Source organism: Symphalangus syndactylus, chromosome 12 (assembly GCF_028878055.3).
Source record: "Symphalangus syndactylus isolate Jambi chromosome 12, NHGRI_mSymSyn1-v2.1_pri, whole genome shotgun sequence".
In the NCBI taxonomy this organism is placed as follows: Eukaryota; Metazoa; Chordata; class Mammalia; order Primates; family Hylobatidae; genus Symphalangus; species Symphalangus syndactylus.
The window spans coordinates 98,080,653-98,105,056 of NC_072441.2; the positions used below are offsets into that span (position 1 = coordinate 98,080,653).

The 24,404-nt window shown below is 34.6% G+C and overlaps 1 protein-coding gene across 6 annotated transcripts in view; it reads right to left on the reverse strand.

The window, feature by feature from the left end:
- KIFAP3 (kinesin associated protein 3) overlaps positions 1-24,404 on the reverse strand; it is a 175,365-nt gene that overhangs the window by 91,493 nt on the left and 59,468 nt on the right. For all 6 annotated transcript variants that reach the window (XM_063627208.1, XM_063627210.1, XM_063627209.1 and 3 more), the window contains 2 exons: positions 16,547-16,725; positions 8,685-8,847 (listed from right to left, as the gene is read on the reverse strand). In XM_063627208.1, coding sequence (XP_063483278.1) covers positions 8,685-8,847; positions 16,547-16,725 — 342 coding nt within the window. The remainder of the gene's footprint in view (positions 1-8,684; positions 8,848-16,546; positions 16,726-24,404) is intronic.

Consider the following 24,404-nt stretch of genomic DNA (forward strand, 5'->3'; position numbering starts at 1 on the left):
AAGGAATCAAAAAAGAGCCCATATAGCCAAGACAATCCTAAGCAAAAAGAACAAAGCTAGAGGCATCACACTACCTGACTTCAAACTATACAACAAGGCTACAGTAACCATAACAGCATGGTACTGGTACCAAAACAGATATATAGACCAATGGAACAGAACAGAGGCCTCATAAATAATGCCACACATCTACAACCATCTGATCTTTGACAAACCTGACAAAAACATACAATGGGGAAAGGATTCCCTATTTAATAAATGGTGTTGGGAAAACTGGCTAGCCATATGCAGAAAACTACAACTGGACCCCTTCCTTATACCTTATACAAATATTAATTCAAGATGGATTAAAGACTTAAATGTAAGACCTAAAACCATAAAAACCCTAGAAGAAAACCTAGGCAATACCATTCAGGACATAGACATGGGCAAAGACTTTATGACTAAAACACCAAAAGCAATGGCAACAAAAGCCAAAATTGACAAATGGGATCTAATTAAACTAAAGAGCTTCTGTACAGCAAAAGAAACTATCATCAGAGTGAACAGGCAACCTACAGAATGGGAGAAAATTTTTGCACTCTATCCATCTGACAAAGGGCTAATATCCAGAATCTACAAGGAACTTCAACAAATTTACAAGAAAAAAACAACCCCATCAAAAAGTAGGAGAAAGATATGAATAGATACTTCTCAAAATAAGACATTTATGCAGCCAACAAACATATGAAAAAAAGCTCATCATCACTGGTCATTAGAGAAATGCAAATCAAAACCACCATGAGATACCATCTCATGCCAGTTAGAATGATGATCATTAAAAAGCCAGGAAACAACAGATGCTGGGAAGGATGTGGAGAAATAGGAATGCTTGTACACTGTTGGTGGAAGTGTAAATTAGTTCAACCATTGTGGAAGACAGTGTGGTGATTCCTCAAGGATCTAGAACCAGAAATACCATTTGATCCAGCAATTCCATTACTGGGTATACCCAAAGGTTTATAAATCATGCTAGTATAAAGACACATGTGCACACATGTTTACTGCAGCACTATTCACAATAGCAAAGACATGGAACCAACCCAAATGCCCATCAATGATAGACTGGATAAAGAAAATGTGGTGCATATACACCATGGAATACTATGCAGCCATAAAAAAGGATGAGATCATGTCCTTTGCAGGGACATGGATAAAGCTGGAAACCATCATTCTTGGCAAACTAACACAGGAACAGAAAATCAAACACTGCATGTTCTCACTCATAAGTGGGAGTTGAACACTGAGAACACATGGACATCACACACCAGGACCTGTCGGGTGGTGGGGGGAAGGGGGAGGAACAGCATTAGGAGAAATATCTAATGTAGATGATGGGTTGATGGGTGCAGCAAACCACCATGGCACATGTATAACTATGTAACAAACCTGCACATTCTGCACATGTATCCCAGAACTTAAACTATAATTTAAAAAAATTTAGTTAACATTTTAAAAGCTGACATAAAAATTTGGAACATTACTCAATTTAAAATGTACAATAATATCACAACAGAAAAAAAAAGTGTGAATAAACTCAAAAATTCACCAGCGAAATGCCACTTTTATTATTATTATTATTATGTATGCACTCTATAAAACACTGCCATCTGTCACTATGTGATGTTTAACTTTTATCCAAGAACGAAGGACCTTCCAAAGAACACATTTCAATTGCGTATTTATGCTTGCTCTTGTGCTAAAACCATCCTCAAGCATATCAACCAATCCTCAGCTTAAGAAATCTCTAAACCAAAGCAAACGAGAGGTGCAACAAAATATGTGCATGATGCATCAAACAAAAAGCTAGGAAAATTTAACTTTTCAAGTTACTTTTGAAACACTATCAGTACATATTCCAGGGTATTGAAGAATACACTATGACAAGGAATTTCCTTGCTATCTTCCAACCCAGGATAGTCTGATGTAAGGAAGCACCCTTGAGACATACCAAGGTCAAATGACTTAATAAGTTTTGACAAGGAAAAAATGTTTTTTGAAGATCTGATTCTTGGATAAGCCAAAAAAATCTTTAAACACTTTTAAAAAGGTAACACTATAAAAATCCCCGAAAAGACTGTATCTAACAATTAAGTAAAGCCAAGTTTTGTAGGTCCAATTCAATTTGCAGATAATCACATTTGCTGAAACTAATGGCTATGATAGATCTCCCAGATGGTAGCATTAAGTTACCAGACATAAGAAACTATCTGTCAAAGTATAGGAATGATAGAACTGAAATGATTTATAACTGATACTGAACTAAGCAGAAATAAATTTAGTATCCTTATGAAATCTCAGGAAAATAACATATTAAAAAATAAGAAATGAATAAATTTGGTAATATTTAAGAGAAGGAAAACAAAGGAATATTCAGATATAAGGTTTTCCATGGAACCAGTTAAAATTTTAGATTTTCTGCACTCTTAGGGAAAGATCAAAACTACTCAAACAAATCAATTTCAGCATAAGATAGAAAATTTAAAATAATTATTTATAATATTCTTTACAAATCCCTTTTCGTGCCTCTGGTGTTAACAGAAAAAGCTAAAATCAAAATTCTTAAATGAAATGCTTTATGTGACAAACAATATTAAAATAATTTTGGTTCTACTGAATTACAGTTTCCCTTAGAGCCTTCCATGGAAAAAGGGCTGAGCTATAACACAATTTCTCCTTTGCCTTTAATTATTCAAATCACAAAACCTTAATTATATATATTTTTTTCAGTTTGTTTTCCAAGTAAACTTTGAGTGAAGTTATTCAGTCATTAACACCAATCTCACAACAGCAGGGGTCGCAATGTACTAGTTAAATGTTTCAGGAAACTGAGAAGCAGATTAACTGTTCATATTGGGTAGATTTATTAGAGCATGAAAGATTCACAACTCATTGTACTCTAGTGAAAATAATCTATCACTAAATATAAAAAAGATTTTTCTGTTGTGGGGGTCCCCAAATTATAATAAAGAAAATCTACTTAAAAGCTGATAGCATTTCTAGTTGAAACAGCATAAAAATCACTTATGCTAAGTTCTACCATATGCATTAGCTCTACAGAGAGCCTTCTACACCTCTTAAAAAATAAGTAATTTCTATATATGAAATAGGTAATTCTTTAATTCAGTCAACTGTCAACTTGAACATATATAAAACAGTGAGTTTATTTCTGAAGAAAAAAGCAAACTGACCATTCATGTCTACTGCATACTTTTAAATTCTTTTCTCCACGGTGAAGAAAATGTACCCCAAATACTTTAAATATTTGATTTACAGAAGGTTTCTGCCATTGGATTTCTTTAAATTTTAATTCCATGTAAATCACTCCAGTTATTTGCCAAAAAAATCTAAAATAATTTAGATTGTCTACTATTTAACACATTAAAAATCAACTAAAAATAAAACTTAAAAAAAATCCATCAGAAACAGTGATATTTCTGAAGGTTTGAAGGAAAACAAGTCTAACCACCTCCTCTAGTTCATTATTTTTCATCAAACCAACCAGGAAGATAAAATCAACGAGTAGCTAATAACTAGCATAAAAAAGGGAATATAGTAAAATACAAAGTGTCCATTGCAAATAGAAAAGGTAAATACTGTTTTGTGAACATTTTTGTTTAATTACATATATTAAACAAATTTTTAAATATATATCAAATATAATATGTAATATATATTGACATATATTGACATGTGAATATACATGTATACAGACATATACACATCACATACATATGTGAGGGTTGGGCTACACTGTAAAATATATATTTAAAATAATATACTTTTTTAACCTTAGGAAAAATACATCTTACTATGGATTGAGGTAAAAAATGTGTGAAAGTCAGTGCTCTAAATAAATTTTTCCTGTCCCTTTCAAATCCATGTCCTTTATAACACAGTTTCCTTACTATACCTTTTGTGTAAGCATTGTAGCCAAAGATCACATATGTTAAATGTATAACTGAACCTAAGTTTAGCTTATTGTGTTAGGAGTTAATGATTTAATTGTCTACACATGTAACATATACATTAACAAATGTAAAAATGACCATTCTAGTAATATCAGGAAATCAATTGTACACTAAATGCAATTTCTTTGAACATGGCAGAGAGATACAATCAAGCAAAATCAGTTTCTTCAGAGTCAAAAGAAATGTTACAAGGTTCATGCAATAAAACTCAAGAACATGACTAGGAAGAGAACCCTTGGGGAACTCATTTGGAATTCCCTTTTTTAAAAATATACAATTCAAATAAGTTCAGTTGTCAGTTTCCAAGACCGCAAGAGAATAGAAATAGATTATTACAGAAGAGAAAAACTGCTGCTATAGAAATGCTGCTGGTACAGAAGAAATGTGAAGTGACAGCCAAGGCCAGGGGAAAAACAGAAAAATTGTATATAAAAATGAAAAATACATGGCACTCTGGGGCCATTTAGCAAGGGGAAATCCTTGAGCATGGTAATAATATTTATGGCCCTGTATAATAAATTATCTTCAGACTTGCAAACTTGAATAAATGATAGTAAGAACAATAATAGCTACACACATATAGCCTGTGAACCTACAGACTCTGGCTCCAAATCCCAGCTTTTAATCACTACACTATATCGCTTCTCACTAAAATTTAAAATTACGTTCAAGATATTAAAGTAAATTTAAGAAAATACTTTAGAAAACAAAGATGTAATTGATTTTTAAAAGACCTTCTGCTATAAACTGAATGTCTTTGTTCCCCCAAAATTCTTATGTTGAAACATAATCTTGAATATGATAACATTTGGGGCTGAGGCCTTTGAGAGGGGGTTACGTCATGAAAGCAGAGCCATCATGTATGGGATTGGTGCCTGTGATAGTATGTTGGCATGCTGCTAATACAGACATACCCAAGACGGGGTAATTTACAAAGAAAAAAAGACTGGGAAGGCCTCACAATCATGACTGAAGGCAAATGAAGAGCAAAGTTACATCTTACATGGTGGCAGACAAGAAGAGCTTGTGTAGGGGAACTCCCATTTATAAAACCACCAGATCTGGTGAGACTTATTCACTACCATGAGAGCAGTATACGGAAAATGCCCCTATGATTCAATTATCACCACCTGGCCTGGCCCTTGAAACATGGGGATTATTACAGCTCAAGGTGAGATTTGAGTGGGGACACAGCCAAACCATACAGTGCCTTTAGAAAAGACACCTCAAAGAGCTCCATTTCCCCTTTTGCCATGTGAGGACATGGTGAGAAGATAGCTGTCTATGAACCAGGAAGCAGGCCATCCCCAGATCCTGCATCTGTTGGCACCAGAACTGTGAGTAATAAATTTCTGTTGTTTATAAGTCAACCAGTCTATTCCCTTATAGAAACCTGAATGACCTAAGATACCTGTGTATGAAATGATTAAACACCCTTAATAATATAAGCCTGGAGAACTTGTCAAAAAAGATCCTTTCTAGATATCTAGTGTTTTGGGATTGTATGTATTTTTATTTTGATGATAATTTCACATATTTGTAATTTTGTAATATTGCATTATCTCATTTAACTTTTCTCTATTCATATATACTATTATTATCTACATACTGAAGATGAGAAAACTGACATATATAAGATATATATATATCATATATATAAGATATATATGATATATAGATAAGATATATATGATATATATATAAGAGATATATATATGTATAGTTCAGGTAATTGCACAATACCACATAACTGGCATCTGATGAAGCCAATATTCAAAGGTATATAGCCTGGCTCCACAATCCTAGCTTTAATCAATGTGCTCTGGGATACCACAGTTGCCAGATGGACTACGTCCTGTAGGATTTGCTATGATGTGTCAGGATGTAATATTTAAGACATTCTGGTAATCCTGAAAACCCCAAAATAACTTTCAGGATCATTTTCTTGCTCACCAATGTTCCAGTTCTACTCATTCCAGGCACTTGTCCACTCCCTTGAAGTTAGGCATGGCCATGTGATTTGCTTTTATCAACAGAATGTAAGCAATAAGAATTTGTCACTTCAAAGTGGAAGCCGTTAAGAAAAGCATGCAATTCTCCATTTCCCTGTTCCTTCACACTTCTCTATGTCTGTTCCTGGCACTAGCATTCTAATAGTCATAGATTTTATGACATCTTTTTCTATCATTACCCACATCCAAACAGTAACTATAACATTCATTTCACCTATGATATATCCCTTCTGCCCTTTCCTTTTGCCCCATACTGGACATACTACGTCTTCTCTAAACGAGGTTTTCTTTACTTCTTGTCTTGCCTACTACAGCAGGCTATTGATCTCATCTTCAGACTCTAATGTGAGTCCATCAAATAGAATACATCAGATTAATTTCCCTTGAGCAGATTTCTGATTATAACCTACCTAGCTCAAAAGTCTACAATGATTCCCACCATCAGTTGTAAGTATAAACTTCTTAGCAATGCTTTAAACTTCATAATACCACTTAAGAGCATAAATCCATTTTTCTAAATGTTATCTTTCACTTATTCTTAGTCATATTCTATGCTCAAGTTGAAATGGTAACTTGTTGTTGCTCCTAGGCCTAGCTCTATCTATGCCTTAGGTAATGTTTATTGCTTTATCTGAATTACTTCCTATAGCCTCAACTCTTATTATTTTATAAATATCGCCTTGTGAAAATGACAACTTTTTCAATATCCATTTCAAATGAAATCTTATGTATAAAGTATCAATATGGGAACATCCTCTCTTTTGAATTGCAATATATCCGTAGGTTGAAAAACATTTCTCTATAGTGCTTAGCACTGTGTTTTGCCATGGTAGAGTATCAACATTTTACTGAATTGAACTGCATATTCAAGAGAGTAAATTTTTTTTAAAAAATTGCCTAGTATTTCAACAAAAATGTAACACTTATGAGAAACACATTTGTACTCAGAGTAACATAAGTCAGCAACATTATAGAATGTCTACTTAACAAATGATGATGATGTTGATGAGAAAAATAACAGTAGCCAATATTTACTAAGAAAATACTGTGTCAGGTACTTTGCAGGCAATTCCTCATTTGATCTTTAAAAATGCTAGGTTGAATATAGTTATTATCCTCATTTAAGAGATGAGGAAACTGAGTAACAAAGAGTTTGCATAACTTGCCCAAGGTCACATGGTTAGATGTAAACAGTCACAATTCTAATAAAACAGTCTCACTCAAAAAACTGAGCTCCAAAATAGATAAAACATTAATTTATATATTGGATATTATGTCTTATATCCCCAAATTTACTACTCGTTAACAAATTATGAAGTGGGTATCACATGAGTGATTTCTTAAAAATCTCTTTTAAATCATACATTTCATCATATGTTACAAGGCAATTATTTAATAAAAGTACATGACTAGAAACTGAACAAACCAAATAGACTATGAATTCCTTCAGGCCAATGGCTGTAAACTGTTTATCTTCATACATTGAGAAGCTGACCTAATATGTGACACATAATTATGTCAGATTTATAATAAGTGAAAGGTCACATGATTTAAATTCAAGACTAATCAACTTTACTCTTAAAGTTTTCCTTATTCCTCCTCAAATGTCTACATTGCTTTGGTTCTACAAAACCAATTTTTGAAAGTGCTCCTTAATAGAGTAACTTCTAAAATGTATAATAACATTGTTGTGCAGTATTGAATATATGGGGAAAGCTGTAAAAAAGAATGAAACTGCAGTACTGAAACAAAGGAACAAAGAGTTAAGACACAAGTAACAATTTGCTTTCTGGGTAAGAAAGGCAATGGCATTGCAGGTAGAGGAAAAAAGCAGGTAAAACAGGTGGACACACTTAGGCATAAGAGAGTTTATTTAGGAAACTGTAAGTGTTTCAGTATGGTCATAGTGTAAAGTATATGCTGGGAACTGGCAGGAGCCCATAAAGATGGAAATTGAGTAGACTGTAAAAAGATTTAACGCCCTACTAAGAAAGTTAGCATTATGTTGACAGCACAACGTTAACTCTTCAACTCACCTTGTCATAGACAGGTATCTTGCTGGCAGCTAAAACAAAATAACTTATAAACTGAATTCTCCAATACTGTATTTTCTAAGTCATGCTATACAAAATACCCTTTTTAGAGGCTGAGGTGGGAGGATCACTGGAGCCCAGGAGTTCAAGACCAGCCTGGGTGATATGGTGAGACTATCTCCATTAAAAAAAAAAAAAAAATCCTTTTTAACTTAATAACAAAAAGTTTCCACAAATTAGCTCATTTTTAAGTAACATTTTAAAAATATAGCAGAATATAAGAACTTAAATGATACCTGCGTTTCTTTTTTAAGAAAAATCCTGAAGATAAAATATATTTTTCCTTCTTGCTTCCTTATTTTTCCTTGCATCATTACTTTCATTTTGGCTTAGTATGGATAAATGAAGTCAAAGGGTTAAAAGTTGCTATTTTATTTCATTTCATAGCACCATGGAAATCCTGGTACAGGTCATTTTTTACTTACTCTGCTTATTTTTATTATTTAGTTTCCAGTCAAAGAATACAGACAGAATGCTTTTTGTTCAGGAGGCTTTTCAACACAGAGCTCAATTTTCCAGTGATGTTGGAAATTCCAGGCAACACTGTCATTAATTTCTAAAAAGCATACCTAGGAGTGCAGTGAGCTTGGGAAGCAGTCCAACTTGTACCATCTTATTCCTCAGTCCTGTGTCAAAGGATAGGTTTAGTAAAAGTCGGAGGGTGATATTCAGCAGGTCTTCATGCTCACAAGGTATCATTTTCACTAGTTTTTCAACAATATCCATTTCCACCTAAGTAAAATAATAATATAAATACAGTGAAGTTCTATTGCAAAATAGGACAAAAAGAATATAATTATTTTTTCTTTGTTTTTACCCTAATGTATATCTATTTTATAATTATATGTTAATCTTATACTCCATTTCAATCTGTAAACTTTCCTGAAATCCAACTTTTGAGGAGAAAATACATATGCCACACCATCCCCTCCTTCCCTCATTTAATTGCATCAACTGGAAGACAAATTACATTTGATCCTTGAAAACACTTTGCATTACTGAACACCACCTACTAAATACCACATCCTATGCAAAGAAGATCTCACCTTGGCCTTCAAGGATTCCTCAGTATAAAAAGAGATGAAGCTGGGCATGGTGGCTCACGCCTGTAATCCCAACACTGTGGGAGGCTGAGGCGGGCGGATCACGAGGTCAAGAGATTGAGGCCATCCTGGCCAGCATACTAAAATCCCATCTCTACTAAAAATACAAAAATTAGCTGGGCGTGGTGGCATGCACCTGTAATCCCAGCTACTTCGGAGGCTAAGGGAGGAGAATCACCTGAACCCGGGAGGCAGAGATTGCAGTGCGCCGAGATCATGCCTCTGCACTCCAGCCTGGTGGCAGAGAGAGACTCTGTCTCAAAAAAAAAAAAAAAAATAGAGTGGACAAATAGAATGAATAATGAAAATACAATGTGATAAAAACTGAATGAACAAAATGCTCTGAAAACAGCATGGAGAGAACTACAGTAACCCACCTGGAAGAACAGAAGACTTCAAATTAGGAAAAAAGTAAAAAAAAAAAAATGACTAAGAACTTGTTCTCTGGTTCAGAAAGGCAATGACAATACAAGTTCAGGAAAAAGCCAGTGGACTGGCATTTAGGAATAAAAGAGCTTGTTAGGGAATTGCAAGTGATTTAGTATAATCATAGTATAAAGTACGTATTGGAGATTGGCAGAAGGCTATAAGACAGAACTATACAAAATCATAAAGGCTTTTAATACTGTACTAAGAAGTTTAACATTATCACACAGGCAGTAAAGTGTTCTGAAAGATTTTAAGTCCAGGGGGTGATGTGGTCAGATGTTTTCCTAGACCAGGAATACTCCTAAAATCCAAAGTCCTCGACACTAACCAAGCACCAACTTGTAAAAGGCCTATTTAAAAACAGCAGTCTCAGAGTCCTTTTCTGTATGGTCAATAAGGTAGATGTATTTTCTGTTAACTGACAAATGGAAAAAGAGGTTTAGGACAATGAAGGCAAAAAATTATTTTAATTTTTGTCATTTAATTTGAGATGGTACTCAGTGAATAATTTAAAAATCATATACAACTCAGGAGAGAAGCTAGACTAAAAGCAAGAGTTGAAACTTTAGGACAGGGATCAGCAAACTATGGCTAGTGGGCCTATCCGGCCTGCTATCTGTTTTCATTCAACCTATGAGCTAAGAATGGCTTTTGGCCTTTGCAATTTTAAACAGTTGAAAAAGAAAATCAAATGAAGAATGATATTTCATAACCTACAATAATCATATGAAATTCCAATTTCAGTTTTGATAAATATTTACTGGAACAGAGCCATGCTCATTTGTTTACCGACTGTCAATGGCTGCTTTCACGCTACAACTAGAGCAGAGTTAGTAGTTGCAAGACAGATCATATGGCCTGCAAAACCTACAATATTGACTATCTGGCCCTTTGAAGAAAAAGTTTGCAGACCCCTGCTCTAGAAGATTATAAAATTGCATTAAGAGAACTTACTTTGTAGTCAGAGAGGACAGAACTTATTTAGTAAGAGAAGCCCTGCATTCAGATTTTTTAAGGTAGCAACCAGAAAACTTTGGTTGTAAAAACGTCTCACATCTTTTAGTTACAAAGCAATGGCAAAAAAAGAAAGAAATTTGAAAAAAATTTATGATTTTTTAATCAAAGGATTTATGATTAATCTTGCTCTACTTTTTCTTTTATTGGAGATCTAAAACATTTATTTATACCACCCATTTCATATCTTTGTTGCAATCTTTCACTGACCTTATAAAAATTACATTAATAACTGAGCCCTTGATACACTTTTTTCCTTTCACTCTATGCAAGGAATAAACACAATTTTTTTAAATTGCTAAAGTGACAAATTAACAGCTGATTTTTCCTTCAGACTTCTATCTATACTCCACAGCCACACTGTAGTAATACCCTGAGCTGTTCATTATAGAATATAATTCTATTGCCAAAGACTTCCAAAAATCAAACAAAATAAAAGCTGATTCCTTGAAAATACCAAAGCAACTGATAAACCACTAATCTAGAAAAAAATGACCAATATCAGAAATAAAACGGAGAAAATAACTTCAGCCCTTCAGACAGAGATAAAAAGGAAACAGTACCAAAAATTTTATGTCCCTACATCTGCTAACATACAAATGAAGTAAATTCCTTGAAAGGCAAACTACAGAGCTACCACTCAAGAAGAAACAACCTAAACAGTCCTATATCTATTAAACCAATTTACAGAAAGAAAATTTCAGGCCTAGATGACTTTTTACTGGTGAATTCTATTAAACATTTATGTAGAAATAATACCAATTCTACACAAACCCTTCCAGAAAAATTAAAGAAGAAGGGATGCTTCCCAATTCATTATATGAGGACACAGTTACTCTAATAATAAAACCAGACCAAGACATTAGGAGAAAAGAAAACTATAGAATAATGCCTCATAAACATAAAAATTCTCAAAAATAATTAGCTAATAAAACTTAGCAATATATATAAAAGACTAATATATTATGAGCAAGTAATGTTTATCCCCTAAATACAAGACTGGTAAACATTCAAAAGTCAATCAATGTAACTCACTATATCAACAGTCTAAAGAGAAAAACCCATATGATTATCTCAGTAATAGATACAGGAAAGGCATTTCACAAAATTTAACATCCATTCATGATAAAAAGTCTCAGCAAACAAGAAATAGAAGAACTTCCTTAAACTGATAGCAAGTATCTAAAAAACCCTACTGTTAACATCATGCTTAATAGTGAAAGACATTGCTTTCCTCATAAGATCAGTAACAAGGCACGGATAGCTGCTCACATGATTCCTCCTCACATCATACTAGCGGGCACACCCAGTGAAATAAGGCAAGAAAAAGAAATAAAAATCATACAGATTAGAAAGGAAGAAACAAAACTTTCTATCTGCAGATAACACAATTGTCTACTTAGAAAATCTCCAAAATCTGTGAGAGAGTCAGTACAACTAAAAAGTGTGTTTAGAAAGTCACAGGACATAAGGTCAATACGCAAAATCAATTATATTTCTATATACTATCAACCAAAACCAGGAAACTGGTAATTTTTTAAACTATCACTTATAATGGTAAAATACTTAGGTATAATTCTAACAAAATACTTGCAAAATATGTATGCTAAACTATAAATGATGGAAGAAATAAAAAAAGACCCACATAAATAGAAAGCTACACTATATTCATGGATTGGAAAAATCCAATATGGTCAATATATTGATCCCCTCAACAGATCAATGTAATCCCAGTGATTTTAAAATGTACATGGAAAAATACAGAATAGAATAACTCTGAAAAAGAATATCAACATTGGCAGCCTCTAACTGCCTGATTTCAATACTTACTATGAGGCTATAGTAATCAAGAGAAAGAGGTATCAATGAAAGCACAGACACATAGATTAATGGAACAGAAAACAGAGCCTAGAAATAGAAGCAAACATATATGGCCAAATTTTCTTTTTTATTTTTTTGGGATGGAGTCTCGCTCTGTTGCCCAGGCTGGAGTGCAGTGGCACGATCTCGGCTCACTGCAAGCTCTGCTTCCTGGGTTCACGCCATTCTCCTGCCTTAGCCTCCGAGTAGCTGGGACTACAGGCGCCCGCCACCATGCCTGGCTAATTTTTTGTACTTTTTAGTAGAGATGGGGTTTCACTGTGTTAGTCATGATGGTCTCGATCTCCTGACCTCGTGATCCATGCAAAGGCAATTTCAATGAGGTACAAAAGCAATTCAATGGATAAAGGTATCTTTTCAACAAATTGTGCTGGAACAACTAGACATCCATATTAAAAAACATAAATCTTCGTCCATATCTTACACCATATACAAAATTAACTCATGTATTATAGACTAAAATGACGATAACAAAAACCTCTATAAAACTTGAAGAAAACATAGGAAAAAATCTTTGTGAACTTGAGTTAGACAAAGATTTCTTAAATATGACACCCAAATACAGTCCACTAAATTTTTTTTATATGCTGACTTCATGAAAATTAAAAACTTCTGCTTTTCATAGGAGAATGAAAAGAAGCCACAGAAAAGTGAAAATACTTGCAAAACATGTAACTGATAAACAACTTGTATTCGAATACAGGAAGAACTCTCAAAAGTTAGCAGTAAGAAAATTAAGCAAACTAAGCAACATATATCCTCTCTGTTGTTCCTCTAAAAAACTGTCTAAAAGCAAGGCTGATTATTAGTTCACATCAAAAGTAAAAGAAACACTTTATTTAAATAAATAATAACTACCTCACAAATAGCTCAGCCATCTCCTTATTCCTTTTATAAATAAAACTGCCACAAGCTTCAATTGTCGCTAATTATATCAGGTAGTATTTTCCTTTTGAAAAAGCAACAGTGTATGCATACACTGGTTGTTACAGCAAAACTTAATTAAAAAAACTTGGAGAGTTTGTTTTTTTTTTTTTGAGACAGGGTCTTACTCTATCACCTAGGCTGGAGTGCAGTGACATGATCTCTGCTCACTGCAACCTCCACCTCCTGGGTTCAAGCAATTCTCCTGCCTCAGCCTCCTGAGTAGCTGGTATTACAGGTGTGTGACACCACACCTGGCTAGTTTTTGTATTTTTAGTAGAGATGGCATTTCACCATATTGGCCAGGCTGGTCTTGAACTGCTGACTTCAACCGATCCACCTGCCTTGGCCTCCCAAAGTGCTGGGATTACAGGTGTGAGCCACCACACCCAGCCCGTTTATTAATTTGTATTTCTATTGCACAAAATAGAATGTGAAATATGTGCCATTAGTCAATCAGATGTTTAAACACTAGACTAGTATTTAACACAGCCTTCTAGTCATGTCTTTTTGGTTGATAAAAACCCAAACCTGAGAGCTAAATTTAATAAATGCCTCAATATGCAATGCCCTCAGGTCTATTTCTTTCTTTTTCTTTTTTTTTTTTTTTTTTTTGAGACAGAGTCTTGCTCTGTTAACCAGGCTGGAGTGTAGTGGCATGATCTCAGTTCACTGCAACCTCCACCTCCTGGGTTCAAGTGGTTCTCCTGCCTCAGCCTCCCAAAAAGCAGGGACAGCCAGCATGTGCCACCATGCCCAGCTAATTTTTGTATTTTTAGTACAGACGGGGTTTCACTATGTTGGCAGGCTGGTCTTGAACTCCTGACCTCAGATGATCCACCTGCCTTGGCCTCCCAAAGTAATGGGATTACAGGCATTAGTCATCCTGCCCGGCCCTCCTCAAGTCTATTTCTATAACACAGAACTTATAATTAGTATTTTTATTAAACAGTCTATATAAAGTGAGGGTTTACCAACAATCTATCAGCAAGTTTGTTTCAGCCTTTAATTGTACCTTTCTCAGTGTTTCTGGAAACTAACATTTAAACATTGCTTATTGTTAATCTTACTAAAAATGTCTTTAAAAAAAAAAGACCTAAAATATTTTTCCCAGGAGGCAAAGAAGAAGAGTAGGAAGTTGAGTATCTCTCCAGATACTCTAGATAATTTGCTTCCTTAAGGAAATTAATGTCTCTGGTCCTCTCCTACTTCATCTGTGAAACTGGGAGGCTAGATTCACTAAATCTGGCCTTGGATTTAAGGTCCAGTCAAATTCTAAAATTCTTGATTCTACAGATGTCCTTAAATAAAGTGTATTTCTTCCACAATAAAAGGTAAAATCCATATCATCTCTAGTAAAAATCTGGCTAATCAAATACTTCTCTTAACCTTAGAAGAATAACAAACTTTTCTGAACCTCAGTTTTTCCTCCTCAATAAAAAATGAGGTTTAATGAGACAATTAATATCATATATTCCAATTCTATGATCTTACCAGAAAATAACTTTTAATAATAGTCAGATCTTTTTGACAGAATAAACACATAACTGTATTAGTTAAATCTAACTGTAATACATACATATAGATACATGCTGATACAAATCAATTTGAATTTTGAAAACTTACTAAAGGTGAACTTAATTTGATCACATAAATGGAAGAACATATTTCAACTTATAGCAAGGGGAAGCAATTATTTAGCCACACTCTAACTACTCAGGACTGTTTATATACTACCATGTTATCATATTCTTCTTAGATATAAGTGAAAACAAAAAACGTTTGATTAATCTAAGAATATTCAATCCCAAAATAATATCAGGCACATCATGAACATAAATAATTATCTACTGATAATGAAAATGACAGATACTAAATATATAGGGGAAAAATAAAATTTCATACATTCAATAATTATAATTCAAGGTACTTATTAAATCTGATAAATAAGTCCCAGGTTTTCAAAGGGCCTGCCATATCATTCACTATAGTATTAACAACTTCCTAGTTCATTTGATTTTAAAATAAAATAGAGTAGGCAGACATACTATACATTCAGACTATCTAAAGGAGAAGCCACTTTTGCCAGTACTACACAGTCACATAATGATATATAGTTCTAAAAATTATCCTCAACGGAGTTAAGGTCAATGATCCAACAACTTCATTTATAGGAAACTGCTCCAAGAAAATAAGCAGAAATATAGACAAATATGTACATACAAATATGTGCAGTGAAGAATTATTTGTAATAGATAAAATTGTAAACAGCTCAGTTACCTGAAAACAAGGTAGGTTAATATACGATATATTGACTATATTATTGTACATAACAAAGACTTTTTAATGACATGGTAAAAAGCAGATGAGAATTTTTATTTTATCTTTATATATTTCTATACTATGTATATTCTACACAGGTGAAAATGATATATGCTCAACTTGTATTTCCCAAAGATCATTGTATCAATACAGCAAAAGATGGCAAATGAAAGCCTAGTATAATAATTCAAGCAAGAAATAAAGAAGGTATGAATAAAGAGGGTATCAATTAATACAATGGCACTAGAATGAAAAGAAGAAATATTATAGTTTCAAGAGATTTTTAAGAAACAGAATCAACAGGTTGTGGCTGCCAAATAGAACAGCAGGTAACAAAGAAGAATTGTCGGTAACAAAATGGAAGTGTAGGAAACAATGAAGAGATTTGGCTAAATTTTAATTCCACAAACTAAAGTCAGAGATGCAGAAGGCAAAATGGCTTAGGGTAAAATAACAAGACCAGGTGACTCTGAAGTAAAATTTTAAATTTAAACAAGCTTTCTATATATTACGTTTCATATGGCAAGATCCATTCTATATATTAGAAATGATTTTTATTCAGAAAGCTTCAATTATCTGGAATATTAACTAATATGGAATACATTTCTTAATGAAGCAAGATCAGTGAGTTATTGCTATAATAAAATCTTTATTCAGAATTATCTCAGTAGGGGAATAAAGTGTTTAATTTTTTTCAAAATATCCTAATTTGAAAATGGCAAACATTAATTATTTCAAGAAAAAGCCTTGTAAGTTACCATATCATTTTTATTCTCCATAAAAATGCTGAGTTTCTTCAAGAATGACACAACTAGAATTAGCAGCTCAAAATTGTCCCGATCAAGGGCTTTCACCAACATGTGAACTATGTTCTTGTTCCTCATTTTCAGTTCGGTACGAGTATCCTCAGCAAGATTCAGAAGCAAATAAAGAGCAACTAGAAAAGTAAAATACATGAGAGTTAAAGAATTAGTACACTGAATCAATAATTTAGAAAATCATTTCTACTCACCCAGGCAACAGAGATAGCCCTAAAAAGGTACTATATTATTTTGAAAATTCTAACTGGTTAATAATTGGTTAATTAAAAAACATTTATTGTTACTGAACGGGATGTGTGTGTGTGTGTGTGTGTGTGTGTTACTTAAAACAAAACATATATATAAAATAATTCATACAATGCTGAGAAGGACACAGTAACCAAAATAAAACAACGATTCCTGCCCTCTTGGAGCTTAGGGTTTAATAGAAATCAAATGGCAATTAAAGGTAGATAAGTCAGGAAAAAATAAAGCAGACAGAGGAAAATAGTTTTTATACATATAGAAAACAAGATAACATACTATAAAACTTCGACAACTAAAGTCTGCTGTGTTAAAAAGTGCAATAATCCAAAATATACAGTATAGCTACAGCTAAATTTGAGCCTACTAAAATTGACTTTTCATATGCAAACTGATTTTCTGTTAGTCACTATAAGAAAAGACCTTATGATTGATGTACAAGAATGCTTGTGATTTTTGTACATTGATTTTGTATCCTGAGACGTTGCTGAAGTTGCTAATCAGCTTAAGGAGATTTTGGGCTGAGACAATGGGGTTTTCTAGATATACAATCATGTCATCTGCAAACAGGGACAATTTGACTTCCTCTTTTCCTAATTGAATACCCTTTATTTCCTTCTCCTGTCTGATTGCCCTGGCCAGAACTTCCAGCACTATGCTGAATAGGAGTGGTGAGAGAGGGCATCCCTGTCTTGTGCCACTTTTCAAAGGGAATGCTTCCAGTTTTTGCCCATTCAGTATGATATTAGCTGTGGGTTTGTCATAGATAGCTCTTATTATTTTGAGATACGTCCCATCAATACCTAATTTATTGATAGTTTTTAGCATGAAGGGTTGTTGAATTTTGTCAAAGGCCTTTTCTGCATCTATTGAGATAATCATGTGGTTTTTGTCTTTGGTTCTGTTTATATGCTGGATTACATTTATTGATTTGTGTATATTGAACCAGCCTTGCATCCCAGGGATGAAGCCCACTTGATCATCGTGTATAAGCTTTTTGATGTGCTGCTGCATTCGGTTTGCCAGTATTTTATTGAGGATTTTTGCATCAATGTTCATCAAGGATATTGGTCTGAAATTCTCTTTTTTGGTTATGTCTCTGCCAGGCTTTGGTATCAGGACCATGCTGGCCTCATAAAATGTGTTAGGGAGGATTCCCTCTTTTTCTATCGATTGGAATAGTTTCAGAAGGAATGGTACCAGTTCCTCCTTGTACCTCTGGTAGAATTCGGCTGTGAATCCATCAGGTCCTGGACTCTTTTTGGTTGGTAAGCTATTGCTTATTGCAACAATTTCAGAGCCTGTTATTGGTCTATTCAGAGATTCAACTTCTTCCTGGTTTAGTCTTGGGAGGGTGTATTTGTCGAGGAATTCATCCATTTCTTCTAGATTTTCTAGTTTATTTGCATAGAGGTGTTTGTAGTATTCTCTGATGGCAGATGGTATTTCTGTGGGATCACGGGTGATATCCCCTTTTTCATTTTTTATTGCATCTATTTGATTCTTCTCTCTTTTCTTCTTTATTAGTATTGCTAGCAGTCTATCAATTTTGTTTATCTTTTCAAAAAACCAGCTCCTGGATTCATTAATTTTTTGAAGGGTTTTTTGTGTCTCTATTTCCTTCAGTTCTGCTCTGATTTTAGTTATTTCTAGCCTTCTGCTAGCTTTTGAATGTGTTTGCTCTTGCTTTTCTAGCTCTTTTAATTGTGATGATAGGGTGTCAATTTTGGATCTTTCCTGCTTTCTCTTGTGGGCATTTAGTACACCAATCAGAGAAAAACAGAGAGCCAAATCATGAGTGAACTCCCATTCACAATTGCTTCAAAGAGAATAAAATACCTAGGAATCCAACTTACAAGGGATGTGAAGGACCTCTTCAAGGAGAACTACAAACCACTGCTCAATGAAATAAAAGAGGATACAAACAAATGGAAGAACATTCCATGCTCATGGATAGAAAGAATCAATATCATGAAAATGGCCATACTGCCCAAGGTAATTTATAGATTCAATGCCATCCCCATCAAGCTACCAATGACTTTCTTCACAGAATTGGAAAAAACTACTTTAAAGTTCATATGGAACCAAAAAAGAGCCCACATCGCCGAGTCAATCCTAAGCCAAAAGAACAAAGCCAGAGGCATCATGCTACCTGACTTCAAACTATACTACAAGGCTACAGTAACCAAAACAGCATGGTACTGGTACCACAACAGAGACATAGATCAATGGAACAGAACAGAGCCCTCAGAAATAATGCCGCATATCTACAACTATCTGATCTTTGACAAACCTGACAAAAACAAGCAATGGGGAAAGGATTCCCTATTTAATAAATGGTGCTGGGAAAACTGGCTAGCCATATGTAGAAAGCTGAAACTGGATCCCTTCCTTACACCTTATACAAAAATTAATTCAAGATGGATTAAAGACTTACATGTTAGACCTAAAACCATAAAAACCCTAGAAGAAAACCTAGGCAATACCATTCAGGACATAGGCGTGGGCAAGGACTTCATGTCTAAAACACCAAAAGCAATGGCAACAAAAGCCAAAATTGACAAATGGAATCTAATTAAACTAAAGAGCTTCTGCACAGCAAAAGAAACTACCATCAGAGTGAAAAGGCAACCTACAGAATGGGAGAAAATTTTTGCAACCTACTCATCTGACAAAGGGCTAATATCCAGAATCTACAATGAACTCAAACAAATTTACAAGAAAAAAAAAAACAACCCCATCAAAAAGTGAGTGAAGGACATGAACAGATACTTCTCAAAAGAAGACATTTATGCAGCCAAAAAACACATGAAAAAAATGCTCATCATCACTGGCCATCAGAGAAATGCAAATCAAAACCACAATGAGATACCATCTCACAGCAGTTAGAATGGCCATCATGAAAAAGTCAGGAAACAACAGGTGTTGGAGAGGATGTGGAGAAATAGGAATACTTTTACACTGTTGGTGGGACTGTAAACTAGTTCAACCATTGTGGAAGTCAGAATGGTGATTCCTCAGGGATCTAGAACTAGAAATACCATTTGACCCAGCCATCCCATTACTGGGTATATACCCAAAGGACTATAAATCATGCTGCTATAAAGACACATGCACACGTATGTTTATTGCGGCACTATTCACAATAGCAAAGATTGGAACCAACCCAAATGTCCAACAACGATAGACTGGATTAAGAAAATGTGGTACATATACACCATGGAATACTATGCAGCCATAAAAAATGATGAGTTCATCTCCTTTGTAGGGACATGGATGAAACTGGAAAACATCATTCTCAGTAAACTATCACAAGGACAAAAAACCAAACACTGCATGTTCTCACTCATAGGTGGGAACTGAACAATGAGAACTCATGGACACAGGAAGGGGAACATCACACTCTGGGGACTGTTGTGGGGTGGGGGAAGGGGGGAGGGACAGCATTAGGAGATACACCTAATGCCAAATGACGAGTTAATGGGTGCAGCAAACCAACATGGCACATGGATACATATGTAACAAACCTGCACATTGTCCACATGTACCCTAAAACCTAAAGTATAATAATAAAAAAAAAAAAAGAAAAGACCTTACGAAATTCGGTAATACAACTATTGCACTAGACAGAGTCGAAGCCATTGTTTGCTAGTTTTAAGTAAAATTTCTTTGAGATTTGTGTAATAAAAATGCTTAGATTCTCAAAAGAAAGTTATTTTCTTTTTATGGTGAAAACGATATTAACAGATAATATTTTCCATTTTTCCTTGATTGACTGGGAGCTTCAGAGTTCAATTTCTGTAAGAATTATGTAGGCTTTTATGGTCAATATAGTCTTTTTGCTCTCTTGTGGCCTCTTTTTTTAGTATTTCACTTCATGTATTCTTGCAAACTACCTCTCAACACTTACGAAAAGAAGAAATACATACATATGTATATACATAAGTAGATGAATATAAAATTTATTTATTTAACAAATATTAGAGATGGAAAGGTAAATCAGACTTATTAAGTACCTATTGTATGCCAGGCCTGTTGATGTATAAAGGCTGTTTAAATTCTAAAACAGTTTTATGAGGAAAGATTATAAAAATTTTACAGATGGGAAACCCCTGATTCAAAGAAATTACTTTCCCTACCATACAGCTAGAAAGTGGTAGTGCTGAATTAAAATTCGAGCCTATCAGAATTCAAAGCTCACATATTTACACTATTACATTATGCTGACTTTCTATGCAAGGCACTCTCAAAAGGTTTTAGAATTACATTGAAAAAACAAACAGACTTCTCTTTACAGCCAAGATAGATGTAGCCAGTTGAATATTGTTCTTCTAAAATTTATGTTCACCCAGAACCTCAGGATGTGCCTTATTTAGAAATAGGGTCTTTGCAGATGTAATTGGTTATGGTGAGGTAATAATGGATTAGGGTAGACCGTGAGAATCCAATGAGTGGTGTCTTAAGAAGAGGAGGAGATGACATAACAGAGACCGATAGAGTGGGAAGAAGGCCATATGAAGACAAAGGCAGAGAGACTGGAGTGATGTAGCTAAAAGCCAAGAAGCACCAAGGATTTCTGGGACCCACCGAAAGCTAGAAAGAGACAAGAGAAGATTCTTTTCCAGAGCCTTCAGAGAGAACATGGGCCTGATGATACCTTGACTTTGGCCTTCCACCCTCCAGAGCTATGACAGAATACATTTCTGTTGTTTTAAGCTACCCAGTTTACGGTAATTTGTTATAGCACCCCAGAAAATTAATAGGATGGGGTTTTAAACCTTTGCCTGACAACACCACAAAAAAATCTGACTGAAATACACAAAACAAAGATTTTCACAATAGTGGACACCAGACAATGAAGGACAGTAATCCCTGAGAGATAAGAAATAAATGAGATAGTCCTATGTTTGCCCTAGAATATTGCCTTGAGAGTTTCCAGGTCACAACACAGTGAAGGACAATCCAGGCAGAACCTGATAGAATCCCCGAGTTAAGGAGATGAAGCCAAGAATCCAGAGATGCCAAAGAGTTCACGGAAAAGAGCACTGAAGAAGAAAGAGCTGAGCAGAGAGAAACTCTGGAGTTCTAACAGAGGTCTCCCTCAAATATTGAGTTGAGTATTGATTGGAGCACAGGAATTTAAGTGAGGCTGGGACAGAACAAAATGAGAGGAGTAGAAGAACAAAGCTGAAAATAATGCCTGCTTCTACCAACCATACTGGCAACCTCATAATTCATGCATTAGTGGGTAGAACCCTGAGAAGGGTCTTATCTCCGTAGTGGGAAATAACTAGCTTTATACTAAATGCTGCTTCTGTCCTGACTAACAAATTATAAGATTAAGATCCAAGAGGATCAAACTGTTTCCAAGTAATTTAACTATGTCCCCAAATAAAACTCAAAGATATTTTTAGGAATAAAAAAATCCGCCTACAACAATGTAAAATTCACTGTCTTGCTTCTTTTTTTTTTGACGGAGTTTTGCTCTTGTTGCCCAGGCTGGAATGCAATGGCACGACCTCGGCTCACTGCAACCTCCACCTCTCGGGTTCAAACAATTCTCCTGCCTCAGCCTCTCAAGTAGCTGGGATTACAGGCATCCACCAGCATGCCTGGCTAATTTTGTATTTTTAGTAGAGACGGGGTTTCACCATGTTGGTCAGGCTGGTCTCAAACTCCTGACCTCAGGTGATCTGCCTGCCTTGGCCTCCCAAAGTGCTGGGATTACAGGCATGAACCACCGCGCCTGACCCTGTCTTGCTTCTAATCAAAGATTTTCAGTCATATAGGAAGCAGGGAATATAACTCACAAGGAAGAGAAAAATGAACCAATTGCAACTGTCCAAGAATTGACCTAGAGTTTAATTATAAAATGAAACATTATAAGTCATATCACTGTATTCCAGATCTTCTAAAAGTTAAGTAGAGACATTGGAGATATAATAAAAAATATTCAAACTTCTATCACTGAAAACTACAATGCTTGAGACTGTAAACTAGATGAAATTAACAGCAGTTTAGAGATAGAAGAAAAAAAGATTAGTGAAACTGAAGACATAATCACAGAAACTATCCAAAATTAAACAGACAGAAAAACATGGCAAAAATGTAGAGTATCAGAGAACTGTGGAACAACTTCGAATGGCCTAATATATGTTTAACTGAAGTCCCTGAAAAAATAATAACAGAAACATTTCCAAATTTAGTGAAAATTATAAACCCAGAGTTTCAATAAGCTCACTAAATTCTAAAAACAAGAAACAGAAAGAAAATTACACCAAGGCCCGTTGTAATAAATTGCTCAAAACGAATGATGAAGAGACAATCTTAAAAGCAGTCCGAGAAAAAGAGACCTTATATTAATATATAGACAAAGATAGCATGACAGCAGACTTTTCATCAAAAACAATGCAAACAAGGCAACAGTGGAGCAACATCCTTATAGTATTTAAAAAAGCTGTCAACCTAGAGTTCTAAACCCAGTTCTAAAATATTTCAAAAAGATAAAAATATTTTAAAAATAAGACTTTTTTAGACACACAAAAAATAATTAACCACTGGTAAATATGTCCTACAAGAAACATTAAAGTAAATTGCTCAGGCAAAAAGAAAATGACAGCACACAGAAATATGGATCTACACAAAGGAATAACATCAATGGAAATGGTAACTCTACAAGTAAATATATAAGATTATTTTCTTATTAAATATATCTTTAAAATAAAATTATTTATATAAAATAATGTGTTATACAGTTTTTTGTTTGTTTGTTTTTGGCTTTTTTTTTTTGAGATGGAGTCTCACTCTGTCACCTGACTAGAGTGCATTGGTGCGATCTTGGCTCACTGCAACCTCCACCTCCCAGGTTCAAGTGATTCTCCTGCCTCAGCCTCCTGAGTAGCTGGGGACTACAGGTGTGTCCCACCACACCCAGCTAATTTTTGGTTTTTGGTGGAGACAGGGTTTCCCCATGTTGCCCAGGCTGGTCTCAAACTCCTGACCTCAAGTGATCTGCCCACCTAGGCCTCCCAGAATGCTGGGATTACAGGTGTGAGCCACCACACCTGGCCTTACTATACGGTTTATAACATATGTATAAGTATAATAAATGTTAGTAATAGCATAGAGGTGGGAGAGGGAAGAAATTATTGTAACACTAAGCATGAAATGGTACAAAATACTTGACAGCAGACTTATGATAAGTTAAACATGTATCACTTGTAGGTAGACAACTATGATTAAAGATGTATAATATAAACCTTAAAGCAATCAATAAAATAACAAAAGACTTATAGCTAAGCTAACAATGGAAATAAAATAGAATTTAAAAAATCTCAAATCCGTAAGAAGGCAGACAAGAAGGAAAAAGGAGGAAAAGGACACACACACACACACGCAATGCCAATCTAAATGCTGTTCATAAAAAAAAACACTTAATATAGATATAAATATATTAAAAATAAAAGGATAGACAAATATATCCCATGCTAACACTAGTCACAAGAAGTAGATTAACATAAGAAAAGGTAGATTTCAGACCAAAAAATATTAC